Source organism: Rhipicephalus microplus, chromosome 7, assembly GCF_043290135.1.
Source record: "Rhipicephalus microplus isolate Deutch F79 chromosome 7, USDA_Rmic, whole genome shotgun sequence".
In the NCBI taxonomy this organism is placed as follows: Eukaryota; Metazoa; Arthropoda; class Arachnida; order Ixodida; family Ixodidae; genus Rhipicephalus; species Rhipicephalus microplus.
The window spans coordinates 138,498,472-138,513,779 of record NC_134706.1 but is presented as its reverse complement, the minus strand read 5'-3'; the positions used below and the strand labels follow the sequence as shown (position 1 = coordinate 138,513,779).

At 46.2% G+C, this 15,308-nt stretch overlaps 1 protein-coding gene across 1 annotated transcript in view; it reads right to left on the bottom strand.

Moving 5' to 3' along the window:
• LOC119180125 (sodium-coupled monocarboxylate transporter 1-like) overlaps positions 1 to 15,308 on the bottom strand; it is a 74,586-nt gene that overhangs the window by 17,723 nt on the left and 41,555 nt on the right. Inside the window, exons 11-13 of the mRNA XM_075869783.1 lie at positions 7,869 to 7,936; positions 7,302 to 7,388; positions 5,691 to 5,872 (exon numbers count right to left, since the gene is read on the bottom strand). Of these exons, the coding sequence (XP_075725898.1) occupies positions 5,691 to 5,872; positions 7,302 to 7,388; positions 7,869 to 7,936 (337 nt within the window). The remainder of the gene's footprint in view (positions 1 to 5,690; positions 5,873 to 7,301; positions 7,389 to 7,868; positions 7,937 to 15,308) is intronic.

The following is a 15,308-nucleotide window of genomic DNA, read 5'->3' as shown; positions in this document are numbered from 1 at the left end:
ACTAGGAGACATGAATGCACACATAGAAGATATAGATGGGTATACCAACCCGACAGGCAAAATTATCATGGATATGTGTGAAAGGCTTGATTTGATCATTTGCAACAGTACCGAAAAGTGTGAAGGGCAAATAACATGGGAGGTAGGAAGGCTGCAGTCAACGATAGATTATGCACTGATGTCACATAGGATGTATGATTAGCTCAGGGGAATGCATATAGATGAAGGTGGCTCCAGAAGTATGGGTAGTGATCACAAACGTATCAAGCTAAGTTCTGGAAGAACAGTGAAAGTAGGAAGGAGACAAGCTGAGCAACTACAGGAAAATTTCTATCCCGAAAGGCAAATTCAAATAGCCACTAAACAAATTGAGAAAGTAATCACGGAGGATAATAAGACAGTGTGGACATACACGAATAAACTAGACTCTTTGAGCTAGAGCTTGCTAAGACGCGTGACAAGTCACCCCGGAAAAGAAGACACAAACCCAAAAGTTTGTGGGATGAGGAAGTTAAGAGAGCCATAGCAAAACGTCGGGAAGCCTGTAGGGAACACAGACATGCTAAGCAGCGGGGTGAACCGGCAGATGATGTTGAAAGAAAATGGAAAACCTTTTCAAGCTGTAGAAGGAATGCATCCCTTCTGATCAATGAAAAGATTAGAAGAAAGGGAGCTTAGTGGCTGGTAGAAGTACAAAAAGAGATAGAAAGGCAGCTGCGAAATTTTGAAACCATCTAAACTCCCTAAGAAATGAGACGAGCCTAGAGCAGAGTTCTATAACTACAGCCCAAGGTGCTAGGCTAGAAGGGGACGAGGCTATTGAATATATAAGAACAAGGGTGATAGAAATATTTCAGCAAAGTGCCTTATGCACCACAATAGACAAAGACGAATCAAGTGGTGGAATGGCTTCATTTTCACAACGAGAGTGGGAAAGGGCTGAGAAAAGGGTTCCTAGTAGTACATCAACAGCCCAGATGGTATTCCAATTAGGCTGATAAAGACATTAGGTCCGAAGTCTAAGCAGGCTTTGAGAGAGGCAGTGAGCAAAATAATAATCGATGATGAAAATCCCGATGGATGGAAACTTAGCAGGATGCGCATGATCTATAATGGCTGGCGATGCAGGTTATAAAGGAAAGATTGCAGGCATGGATAGAGGATGAGGGGGGGGTTGGGGGATCTGCAGAATGGGTTTCTGAAACACAGGAGGTTGGAAGACAATTTGCTCTCACTGACGCAGTGCATCAAAATAGCAGAAAAAGAACACAGGCCCCTGTGGCTAGCATTTTTTGATATCACGCGAGCGTACGATAGCGTGGTTCAAGAGGAATTGTAGGGAATATTGGACACACTAGGCGTGGAACTTGTAGTCACTAATCTTTTAAAGGGTATCTATAAAGGTAACAAGGTAGTTATAAAGTGGGCAAAACAGGTATCCAAGCCTGCAGAGGTGAAACGGCAGCTTAGGCAGGGGTGCCCCCTTTCACCCTTATTATTCATGATGTACCTACAAAGATTAGAGGCCATATTTGAGAGAAGTGGACTGGGCTTCAACCTCTCTTTAGTCAAACAAGGCAAACTTATCGATCAGGCACTACCAGCAGTAATGTACGCAGATGATATAGTGCTAATGGCCAACCGCAAGGAAGATTTGCAGAGATTGATGGACATCTGCTGTAATGAGGGAGATAGGTTAGATTTTAGATTCAGTAAGAAAAAATCAGCAATCATGATTTTCAATGACAATGAAGGTAGTGAGCATAGAATACAGGAGGTTAGGCTAGAGATAACAGATAATTACAAATATCTGGGCGTATGGATAAGCAATGGGACCGAGTACCTGAGGGAACACGAATTATACGGGACGACTATAGGTAACAGGAATGCAGCAGTGATGAAAAATAGGGCACTGAGGAATTACAATAGGTATGATGTTGTGAGAGGAATATGGAAAGGGGTCATGGTTCCTGGGCTGACGTTCGACAATGCGGTCTTGTGCATGACATCAGAAGTTCAAGCAAGGTTAGAAATTAAGCAACGTGGAAGAGATAGGCTTGCTTTAGGAGCTCACGGGAATACACCAAATCAGGGAGTACAAGGTGATATGGGATGGACATCATTTGAGGGCAGGGAAGCTAGCAGCAAGATAAAATTTGAGAAGCGATTGAGAGAAATGGGGAAGGAGCGTTGGGCAGGAAGGTTTTCAGTTACTTGTACATGAAGACTGTCGATACAAACTGGAGGAAGCGAACCAGGAAGTTGACTGGTAAATACTTAGAAAATAGCAGGTGGCCAAACCAAAAAGAACTTTTGGTTAAGAAGAAAGTGAAGGAAACGGGGACTGACATGTGGAGAATGGGCTTGATTAAGAAGTCCGCACTAGAGATCTATCGAGCTTTTAAGCAGTAAATTGCCAAGGAAAGTATTTATGATAATACTCGGGGTAGTTCTCTACTGTTTGAGGCCAGGACTGGAGTACTGCGAACCAAGACATATCGGGCCAAATACGAAGGGGTAGACACAGTATGCAGTGCGTGTGGAGAGGAAAAAGAAACTGCCGAACACTTGATAATGTTCTGTAAAGGGCTTCACCCTATAGTTCAGGATGATGGTGCAGAGTTTTTCAAAGCACTGGGGTTTAAGGACCGGGAGGGCAAAATAAACTTCAAGTGGGTAGACTTGACTAGAAGGAGGTTATCTGATTGGTGGCTAAAGTCAAGGCACGAGTGAAAATTAAACTCTTCACTGCAAGTACGAATGCTCAAACACTCTTTAAAGAAAATATTATAGTTTTTGGTTCATTAAGTATTACGGCTTGGTGGCGCTAGCCACAGCCCTATCTAAAGGGTACAGCCATATCCATTCATGCATCCATCGATCTATTGGCGAGGCGTACTTGGGATGCGCCCTTGATGTTTCACACTTCTCTGAGTATCTGTGCTCTTCGTTTGCTGGGGCGCTGCTGCTGCCCAAGAGCACAGAAGGCAAGTAATACAGTAGGACATTAACTAACACTGATAGAACAAGATGCTGTGTTCCCAGCCCTTTGTAGTCTCGATGTCCAAAGCCTACCGACACCTCCTGGGTGGCATTGGCTCTACATGAAACAGATTGTAGCGTAGCCTCTGCAATCGGCTCCATTAAAGTTTTGAGACTGATTTTGCAAGTCACCAACACAGCTTACAATTGTAACGACGCAGGTACATGCTTCGTCTTTCGTGTCACGATTCCGTGTGCAATGTAGTGCACCTTCTATAAGGAACAATGATCTATCTGCGCCATATACTGACATAAGTGCGGTGGTACCGACTACGAGAACTGTTGCATCAAGCACCGCTGAATACAACACCGTCAACAGGTGAATGGGGCGCAAATGATTTCGTGGAGCGATGTACATGCCAGGGGGGAGCACAGGCCTTCATGCATTGACGGCACAAGCTGAGAACTCTGTCTCTCGTATTTGTGATGTGTAGCACACAGCAAACCAACTGGCAGCCATTTATAAACCGGTCAAGAACTCAAATGATCTTATCGTCACCGAAATGACCTATCAGCAGGGCTGAGCTCGTCAACACGAAGCGGCATGTCAAACACATATCCACAGGGTGGTCACCGACCCTCAATTCACGCTCCGCGACCACATTTATTTTACAGTATATGCTTCTCCGAGAGCTATATATGTTACCCCAAGCACTGAAATTTAGCCTACATATGTGTTTTCTGTAGTTTTTCTACCGTTTCACTTGCATGAATGTTCAGATTTGGCCTCTGCCGAATCCGGCATTAATTGGCGAGCGCGAGCTAGGGTTCGAAGTGAGCAGCCTTCTAGACTTATGTGTAAATCCGGGACCCGCATGTGAGACACTTGATGCATATTTATGTTGCAAGCATGACATCAGTGCATGGTAAGGCACGGTGACGGGCAATAACATGAATGTCGTGATATACCTGTCATGAACATTCTGACGGTGCCATTGTGATGACGTTATGATGGTGGTTTCAGGGTACTACATAGAGCACCGCGCGGTGTCCGTGCACGACAAAGTTGGGTGACAGTAAATTTTTGGATTTGGCTAATAAACTTCTCAGTGCGAAAATTGGAGACCAGAAAACTAAGACAAGAGACGAGGACGAGCACTCGTCCTCATCTCTTGCGTTCGTTGTCTGGTCTGAAATTTTTGCGCTGAGAAAATAATGAATGTGTTACAGGTATGTTCATTGCATGCACTTCGCCCATACAAAGACATGAATGCCCGAAATCACAAGATACATATGTGGTAGAGTCACCGTAGATGTTTAGTCAACATAGTGGGATGGGGTAGTGACGTTGACTAAGAGAGCAGACAGTAGGTCGAAGATCAAACTATTTATTCAGCAGAAGTTGTGGCTGGTCAACGGAAATTCCACCTAGTCAAATATTCCACCCTTATCACTGGTCATCGCGTAAGCTCTGCAATCATGTTTAGTGTTCACCTTTCGCGCGAACTCTTAACAAAGCGATCCACAATTAGCGCGAGCCTTCTCGAACAATGAAATGTAGTTTGCGCTGAGAATCGCTGACGAATTAAGAAACGTGCGTGGAAATAGTTATGACCAGAATGACCACGAACGTATCTGCAGTGTTTAATAGTAAAAAGAAACGCTGGTATTGCCGAGTTTTGGTCGGTGTAGCGTAATAGGGCCAGTATTGACAAAGATGATGATGTTGCTGATTTAATTGTACACTTTGTAATTAGAGTGCTGGATAACCACTGGTTATTGAGGGTAACTGACCAGATTCCGAGAGAAGGCAAGTGTGTTAAGGGGGACAGAAAGTTAGGTGGCCAGAGAAGATTAGGAAGTTTGCGTGTATAAAGTGGCAGAAGCAAGCACAGTACCGAGTTGCTTGGCGGAACATAGGAAAAGCCTTTGTCCTGCAGTGGACTTTGTCAAGATGATGATGATGATAACGATGACGAAACACCATCCACCTCATTGCGAAATTCGCACGTTTTTACGGCTGCAGTGCGATCCTAAGCATCCGGCACTCTACACTACATATGGTAATTAGACTTCTGGCACCACATGCATTTATATATGGTTTCTTTTTGAGAACATCTCATCTTCTTCTATGAATGTGTGTTGGGGCGCTTGGTCACCGCACAGAATACCCGAATTCGATTCTTACTAGAACCGAAGATTTTTACTGAATCAGCTAAATGTACCTCTATTTATTCCCCACAGACAACACCACTTTATCGCTCACAACCAATGACGATGGGGCCGACATCACCACCGGAATATCTTCGAAACGAGCTCTTTAACGCTATCGCACTGTGATGGATCAATATAGAGAACTAGCATTTCTTTTTGAAGACGTATGTTTACATTAGAGTTTGTCTACAAGAATCCTCGACCTCACTCAGTACGATTGTTTAGGCTGTCTCGAAGAGTTTTAAACATGACTGCTTTATGGCGTAAGGCTTGCGATGTTTCGCAGATTATCTCTAAACGCGTTCTCCCGGTAACATTCATTTAATCACAAGAGTTCGCACTTTCGAATGAGGGCTATACGCATCTCGCACTAATTGTGAGATGTCATCTAGTTGTTTTTCTTTGCGGCATAAAGAATCTTTATATGTCGATGAGTTCTCGCGGCAATTTTTCTCTAAGAAGTAGCAGCACGAAAATCAGTGTATCACCCATACCCTGCTGCTACGGAAGACCGGCTACCGTCGAATGTGTCCAAAGCTGCTGTGTGCAACGTAACGTTTCCAGGGCAGTAATCCAAGGAAACTGGCATTCTTGGTGGTGCCGCGCCCGTCTGGATTGCTCTCGTGATGTGCCATAGCTGAAATACCACCGTGACAATAGTAGCTACAGCTGCACCCTGCAAATAAAAAAAAAGAAATAGCATCTTGAGCGTACGAATCAAATGTATTCAAAGGCCACCGTGTAATTTGTATCACACCTTTCATATTCAATCGTTACAGCAGGACAGGGGCGCAGCCAGGGGGTGGTACACCGGGCACGTGCCACCCCCTCCCGAATTTTTTTCGCCAATGCACAGAGAGCGAAAATGATCATTTTAAGGGCGTGCCCTTCTTGAAATTATTGTGTGCTCCCCTCCCCCCCCCCAAAAAAAAACATTTCTGGCTACCCGCCTGCAGCAGGAGTCTCAAACATGCGTCACGTGAACCGCATGCGGCCCATTGACCTTTTGCTTGGGTTCCCAAATGACAGTCTGTCCCATATCTTTTTAATGCTCTGTGATATTCCGTAACACCGCTATATTCTTCTTGTTTCATTTCTTCGCCTAGCGTGATTGATATCGCTAGGTGTGGGTAAGCTACACAGACTTGACTATAGTGCTGAGTATTTTTTTCATGAGGTACCCCGTGTAGTCCATTTGGGTCGGAGCATAGCCGCGAGACAAAAACTCATTATTTCAGGACCGACGTTTATATTTTCATCATTTTCCCTACCTAAATTGATAAGGTACACAAAACCTCACGGGGAATCCCCTTTAGAAGTGACCTATGTGTGATATACGAGAAAGGCCTCCTTTCTAATGGCAACGCTAGACAAAGTTTGTCTCGAACTACCCTTCCCTCTTCTCTTTGTTTTCACTTATTGCCGGCGCTGGCCCTTTGGCTGACTAAATTTAGTCACAGCGACACAGTAACTGATGTTAGTTTGAGAGACCTGCGTCAGAGGATAGAACGACCTTAAAATGACTATTTGGTGCGAAGTGTTCACTACCGGCTTGACAAAAAATTTCTTAGAGCAAGAACTGAAGCAAGAACTGAAGCTGTTCATAGGAACGGTGTCGTGAGAGCGAGATGACGTGCATGCTGTGTGCGAAATGTTTTCAAACGTCTGCTAGCTTTAATCTTTCAAACCAATTTCACGGTGTTCTTCCTCTGCTAATTCTTCAACAAACTTTCAGTAGTTTCTCCACTGCGGCGCAACTACTCGCATGTGGCGACGAGCACTTCTTTTCACTGGGAAGGGAAGTGTTACAACAATTTCTATACGTGAGCAAAAAAAAAGGGGGGGGGGTGGTAACGAAGGGTGGATTGTGTTAGTATGTTCACATCAATCTACTCTTTCCAGTTTATGCATGAATGGCACTGTTCTGGGAAATATCGTCTTTGATAAACTTGAGTCGCAAGTACAGCCTTGTTCTGTGCATTCATTTTTCTTGTGTTTGCGTTTGAAACCTTTTGGAACCTTTCACTTCTCATCATGCACCAACACGCCCAGAAAACCACGCTGCCGAAGTTTTTTTACACAGAGTACCGATTGCCACTTCTTACCTTCGAGTGCACAAAGGGGAATAGCATAGCCAGGAGACACAAACCAACGAAAGGTGAAGTCAAACCTGAGCATACCATTAGAAATACCTGTTTGCAAAAAGAAAAGCAATCATAGGGCATAATCAAAATAATCAAGATGCCATAATATACAACCACTAGGCAGCAAAAATAACCAATATATCCATATTTTGCATAAAAAAATAGAAAACCTAGCAAGGTTCGGTGCTGCTAAAACCACGCTCGATAGATCGCGTACTTCTCGAATATTTTACAGATGTGAAATTTGACAATATGACATATGGATATTTCGCATTTTATCGTAAATAATCGAGTACTATCTGGATATTTACTCCTGTGCTGTAAATTATAAGCATAGTACTTGATGTGGAAGCATTCGGAAGTATTAGATAATGCCTATTTATTTGAATCAATTTGTTTCTGGCACTACAACATTCCGGCTCAAGTCAGTCTATGCTAAGTCGCTGTTCGCACGCCCGAACTGAATTATGTTCTGCAGAAGAATTATTTCGAGCAAAGCAGTGGCATCCAACATTGTAACCTACTCACCCGGCTCAAAGATCCCATGTATACGCATAGAGTGCTGTACACTGTCATGATTATGCCTAAGGCTAGTGCTGCAAGACAAAAAGAACAGTTATAGCTATTAAAATTGCGATGGCACGTGCTCCGAAAAAATGAATGTACGTACAAGTGATTCCACTCTTGCAAATATTTAATATGGAAGGATGTATCAAAAAAACCTACAAGTGCATATTCAAACCAAAAAGCATAACTACCGCGGTGGATTTGTACATACGTAACCAAGTTTGGGAAACATTGTTTGCAGTGAACGTAGAAATGCGGCCACTGTAATTATTTTTCAAGTGTGACTGGTTGAGCAAATGCACTGGTTATGAGGTCCCATGTAATTATTTGGAGGCAATATAGTAGTTTAGTGATACAATAATGCAGACAAATGAATATAAATTGTTGCATCTTTCGCGTGAACAGATGTGCTCAAGCACCCCATAAATTCAGAGACCTCATATGTGTAGTAAAAAAATTATCGCAGATGTTTGTATTGGTTTATTGTATTTAAACTTTCCTTTTTTGACACAGTTACTTTTCTAGAAATTTCATGCGCTGTCCCTTCATGTGATACTGACCACTGTCATGCTTCAAGTGACGTATACACATGAAAGGAAGACGCGATAAAATCAGCGTTCTTCGGCGGCATTATCCTGAGGAACAAGTGCTTTTCTGCCGTTCTAGAACATACAACAGTTGCCTTTCAATACGACGAAAACTTCAATGTTCTAAAGGACAGGAAGCTTTGACAGTTTTGTGATACCTGATGGTGATTTGCGAGACCTTGTCAATGACAGTGGCGGCAACAGCAATCGTGCAAAATGAAAAGTTCGGCCATCCCCACAAAGGGAATGATTATGGAGAAGCTTGCTCTTAATTGGTCGGCAGAACTCTTGAATACTCTGTACAAGCACTTTGTTATGGTGGGTAATTGCATATGCGTCGCTATATACAAAAGATGTGATCATTTACATTTTGACGCAATTATACCATCACGTGTCACAAAAGGTCTTTAACTCCGAGGAACTGAGCCAGCGGGGAGACGCACCGAAAACTGGCAAGGTGGCTGCTTCAATAATGAACAACTAGCCGGAGCACGCGCTGCCCCAGAACATCGTCTTCCATTCTAGTGGGCAGCCATAGCTTACACACCGTACCTAGCGGCAAAATGGCACTATTCCTCCTCTGAAAAAACAATGAGCATCACTCTGATGCTCGGAAAGTACAAAGGCAAAGTCGGGGCGAACCAACAGAAAGTACACGCATACAAAAAACAGCAATAAAGTTCATGCGCAGTTGCACTACCGCGTGAAGTACGGCTTCAGTCACACTACGTGCACAATCTCCGAGTGTGTGCCTTCACCGCCGTGGCGAGAAGGCATCGTCAGGGACTACCTCGTAGTTCACATCGCTCACGTGTTGCAACACTTTGAACAGTCCGAAGTAGTGGCTGGGCAGTTTTTTTTTACAATCCCTGGCGTCGTACTGGAGTCCACACCCAAGGTCTATCGCTTGGATGGTATTCGACTGGTCGAAGGCGAGCGTTGTAGCGGCATGCGTCTGTACTCTGCTGGTGCGTAATGTTTAGGCATGCTAACTGGCATGCTTCTTCAGCGTACTGGGTAAGCTTCACAGCGTCAGTAGTGATCAAAGCGTCGCGATTGCGTGGAATCGTCACATCCAACATTGTCTGGACCTCACGTCCATAGACAAGACAGAAATGCTTAAATCGCGTAGTTTCCCGGACGGCAGTATTGTACGCGAATGTGACGTACGGTAGCACCTGGACCCAGGTCTTGTGCTGGACATCTACATAAATGCATAGCATGTCAGGGATGGTGTTGTTGAGTCGCTCTGTCAAGCCGTCGCTCTGCGGATGATGTGCCGTGGTCTTGCGATGGCTTGTGTAGCTGAGATTGATTACGTCATGAATGAGCTGGGCCGTGAATGCTGTTCCTCTGTCTGTGGTTACACACGACGGGGCCACATGTCGAAGAGCGATGTGGTCCATAAAGAATTGGGTGACGTCGGAAGCCGTAGCACGTTGTAGTGCCTTTGTTTCGGCGTACTTCGTCAAATAGTCGGTGGCTACTACGATCCACTTGTTGCTGTCAGATGATAGCGGAAAGGGCCCCAGTAAGTCCATTCCTATTTGATCTAATGGCGCTCTAGGTGGTTATATCACTTTAAGAAGCCTCGCGGGCTTCAGTGGCGGAGATTTGCGGCTTTGAGATTCCCGGCAGCTTTTCACGTATTGCTTAACAGATGCGGAAAGCTTGGGCCCGTAGTACGCTTGTCGAACTCGAGCGAGAGTTCGAGAGGAAATTAAGGAACCAGATGTGGACTCATCGTGGCAGGCGGCAATGTTGTCACGCATGTCATATGGCACAACTAGAACATAGGTCCTCTCATTGCCGTTGGAGTTTTCCTTATACAAGACTCCATCTCGCAGACAGAGCGATGACAGACCTCGAGAAATACATCGACGTATGGAAATGTTGCGTCCTTCAAGGTTTTAGATAACTGCAAGAATTTTGTCGTCCGCACGCTGTCCTGTAATCAGATCCGTTGTGATGAGGGCCCGAAGAAAACCAGCGTCATCCGCGGTGTCGTGGCCACAAACTTCGACAGGTGCAAAGGACAATGAATCAGCATATTCATGCTTGTGACCTGATTCGTAAGCGTTCGTGAAATCATATTTCTGCAGACGAAGACTCTATCGTGCCAGTCGCCCACGCGTGTCTCGTAGGTTGGCTAACTAGCACAATGAATGATGGTTGGTCACTACTTTGAAGTGGCGTTCGTAAAGGTAAGGGCTAAATTTCATCGTGGCCCATACAACAGCGAGGCACTCTTTCTCTGACGTGGAGTAGTTCACCTCGGCACAGAAAAGAGTGCGGCTAGCATACGCTATCATTTGCTCTGTGCCCTCTAGTTGTTGGACGAGGAGAGCACCAAGACTCACGTTGCTGGTGTCAGTATGAGTTTCAGTATCGGCGTCTTAGTCAAAGTGAGCGAGGACTGGTGGTGTCTGCAAATGCTCCCGTAGTTCTGAGAAAGCTGCGTCCTGTTCTTCATCCCAGACGAATGGACCATCTTTACGTGTGAGCTGAGTGAGCGGTTCGGCAATCCTATAAAAGTTGGCTATAAAGCGGTGATAGTACGCGCAAAGCCCTAGCAAGCGACATACTGCCTTTTTATCATGGGGAACAGGAAACGAGGCCACGGCGGTACTTTTGCCGGGGTGTGGTTGAATACCAACCGCACTGACTACATGGCCGAAAAACTTAAGTTCCTTGTAACTGAAGTGGCTTTTTTCTGGCTTCGTTGTCAGGTTAGCAGAGCGGATCGCTTCTAGCACATTCTACATACGCTTCAGGTGCTCCTCAAAGGTCGCAGAAAACACGACATCATCCAGATAAACTAGGCACGTGTGCCACTTTAGACAGATAAGAACAGCGTCCAGCATTCTCTAGAATGTCGCAGGTACAGAACAGGGGCCGAAGGGAAGCACTTTGAATCGATATAGGCCATCTGGTGTAATGAAGGCAGTTTTATCACGATCTCGTTAATCAACTTTGATCTGTCAGTGGCCACTTTTCAAGTCTTTCACTGAAAAATACTTGGCCCGCCGCAGTCTGTCGAGGGAATCGTCGATGCCGGGCAGCGGATAGACGTCTTTTCAGTCGCGCTGTTAAGTTTCCTGTAGTTCACGCAGAAGCGCAGTGATCTATTTTTTTTCTTCAGAAGCACTACAGGAGATAACCAGGCACTTTTAGAAAGTTGCATAACGTCATTTTGCAACATCTCTTTGATTCGAGTATTTATCACGTCACGTTCCTTTGCCGAAACGCGGTAAGGGTGTTGTTTTATGAGCGAGGCGTCGCTATACGTAATTATTCGGTGTTTGGTGATCGGTGTCTGATGAACCTTCCAAGTGGACGCGAAGCACTCTTTAAATTGATATAGCAGTTCATGTAGCTTCGGCTGTTGTTGTTCCGAGAGGGTCGAGTTGATATGAACTTTTGCAAGTAGTGAAGTCATGTTGCGTGGTGTCGGTCGAAGCCCGTCGTCGGCTGATGTAAATGCATAGCATTCAGAAACGTCTCCGATAGGGTAAGCGAAAGCGATGGTGGTGTCACGAAACAGTTGCCGGTACTCGTTATGGAAATTAGTCACAAATAATTCAGAGGGTCCGTCATAAGGCGTGGCGAGGCTGCGTCCAGCGCAGACACCTAGCGCGAACAAAAGCGGCAAGTTGCCTTCGGCGACCACCTCACCAAACCGTAATTTGTCGGACACCACATCAATCGGGACGATTGAACGCGGAGGCAACGTGATGCTGTCGGCAGAAAAGCAAAACGTGCTGTCACGAATGTCGTCGGATTTTTCGGAGTACCCAAGTGTCGAAAATGTCATGGTACGCTCTTGAAGATCGATAACAGCGCCGTGCTACCGCAAAAAGTCGAATCCCAGGATTAGGTCTCGAGAACAATCACGAAGTGCGAGAAGGCTGGCGAAAAACGTACGTCGCTGAATGCTCGCTCTGATAGTGCAGATGCCGATTGGGGTGACTACGTGCCTGCCCGCAGTATGAATTTCGGATTCGCACCAACGCGTAACAATTTTCTTTATGTGCGCTTCTAATTTACCGCTCATGATCGAACATTCCGCAGCTGTGTCCAGTAATGCACTAACGTCGTGGTGATCGTCGACTACCACATGTATATCCAAAGTAAATCTGCTTTTGGCTCTCGTGGCTGTCGTCCCGGAATCGCTGCCGGTCCATGCTTGCGTCGGTGGGACGCCTTGCTTGCGTCGAGTGTCAGCGGCATCACTCCCGAAGGCCGCTGTCGTTAGTTTTTCTTTCTAGGGCTCAATGAGCGTGCCAGCGCCACCCCTGGGGAGCTCCGAAAGTTCGAAGGTTGCCTTGAGGATGGGGAGCGCGACTGCTGCCGCAGTGGCATGCACTGTTTGGGAAACGTAATTTTCAATAGCTTTCGGTCTTTCGTTGAATCTCGGCAGTGGTGAGTCGAGGGCAAAACTCTGTAGTCCTAGGCGACAATAGAGACATTCCCGGTACACATGTACAGCTTCACCTCAATGATAATACAGTGGTCGTCTGTCCGGTGTGCGCCATACGTCAGATTTTCTGGGATGCGGCTGTCGATTTTCCAAGTGCTGAATTGGCTGCAGCGAAGGAAGTGCATCCTGAGGCATAGGATTATCAAAGCGCGGGGAAGCAGGAATATATCAACTTACAGCTTCTGCGTATGATGCACGATGTGGTTCGGTCGGTACAGGTGGGACATAACTGAAAGGCGGCACTTGGAGATCCTGTCGTACTTCATTTCTGACGAGACTGCAAATAGACCCTGCAGTAGGTTGGAGCTTGCACTGAATCTTTTATAGTTCGTCGCACACCACCGATCGAATGAGGCCGCAGAGAGACTCGATGTTAATCCTGCTTCCTGCACCTCCGATCTGACCTACTGACGAAGCGACACTCACTTGCCGGTCGTACAATGTAGAGTGCTGCTGCAACACTTGTTCCACGATTGTGGCTTAGGTCAAAAATTCTTCCACGGCCTTTGGGGGACAGAAATTGAGGCCAGCGAAAAGCCGCTCGTTCCCTCCTCGTATCAAATGACGGACTTTAATTTTGTTCCGCCATGTTGGGGTCGGCTCGACGATAGAGGCTCGTCATGTCCTCGACGTACATCATGACACTTTCATTCGGCATTTGGAGGCGCAACTGAATCGCTCACTCGGCTCGCTCACGGCGATCGGGATTGGCCCAACTTTCCAGCAAGCATCGACGTAAGACGCTCCACGAGGAAAAAGGCTAACGATTTTCGTACCAAGTACGAGCGCCGTTCTCCAAGTTGAAATACGCGTTCCTCAAATTGTCGAAGTCTGTCCAACAATTGTAATCAGAGACCCGTTTGAATTGAGCCAGCCAGTGTTCGACATTCTCCAAGATGGAACCGTGGAACACTTTCGGCACACGTGGCTTCCACAGCGTATGAGGCGTGGCTGCAGCGCTTTCTAGTGTGTTGGACGCTGCAGGGCCTTCCCTAGCGTTCGGCGGTGCGACAGACGTCATCTCGGGAAGAGGTCCACGCTCAGGCGGTAGCCCTTGGAGGCTTCGGCTTGAGCGGTGAGCAGGTGTTGTCACTGCAGGTACAGGGCTACCTAGAGGCGTTTGGAACATCGGCTGACGGTTACCCAGCAGCTCCACCAGCTGTCAAGTGCTACAAAAGGCCTTCAACTTGAAAGAACTGAGCCGGAGGGGGGACGCACCTAAAACTGGCAAGACGGCTGCTTCAATAATCAACAACTAGCCAGAGCACGCGCTGCCCCAGAACATCGTCTTTCATTTTAGCGGGCAGCCATGGCTTGCGCTCACCATACCGGCCAAGGGGCAATATACTAAGAATACAATACTCATTCCAAAGCTGTGGGGTACGGTTTCTTTTGTAAACTAGAATTTTATGGTTGGTGAAGTAAGTGGCAAGGGGGATGCTGAAGTAGAGGTTGCAGTTGAAACTCGGAGAAAGCAATGCCAATACAGGTGCCGACTCGAGGTTCTTTTGCGGGCGCATGCGTGTCGCTTCTGCTACGCGAGCTCTCACGTCGAAGTTCATCTGACGACGAACCTCGTTCGCAGCACAAAGTGAAAATAATGATTCGCAGATATGTAGCGGGTACCTCGCTTATCAGCAAGCATGACAAATGGCAGCGTAGTGGGCCATCGCACAGCTGCGCCTCTGGTGAACAAGCCAAGGTACATGCCTGAGAAGCTTGGTGAGCAAGCTCCTAATCATCTCAGCAATAAACGACGCTGGAAAGTTCCATGACATTCTGATGAACTGGTTTTTCCATTGACGGGCCAAGAGTCACATGACCATTAGTGACAGCACAAATAAAACAAATTATTACTTAATCACGCACATTGTAATGACGTCACGCCATCACTTTCTCATGCCATCCGTAGACCACAGACATCTCCTCGCTTCTCTGCAGAATTGTCAATAGTAGCGTAATGGGTGTATTTCTACTTGGAAAAATGGAGATCATTTATAACTTAGTGGCTGCCTTGCAACTGTACTTGTAGCAGTTGCCCCGGAAGAGTTCACAACGAACCCTAGAAATCCACTGTTCCTGCTTTTGATCTAACTGTGCTGCGTGTTCCACGCAGGCCTGGCGATTTCTAGGGTAAATTTTAGACAAGTAGGAGGAACGAAATTTTTATCCACACATTGCTACTTTTATACCAGCAAAGGTCATGTCGTCGCTCCCCATAGCGAGGGAAGCTCCTACAGAATGCCAAGAGAGAACAAGCCTCCCTACAGACTTGGTAGCCCAGTTCCAAGGTTCAGAGAAATTGGTGGCTCATGCTGGTGAGTCACAAGGGCA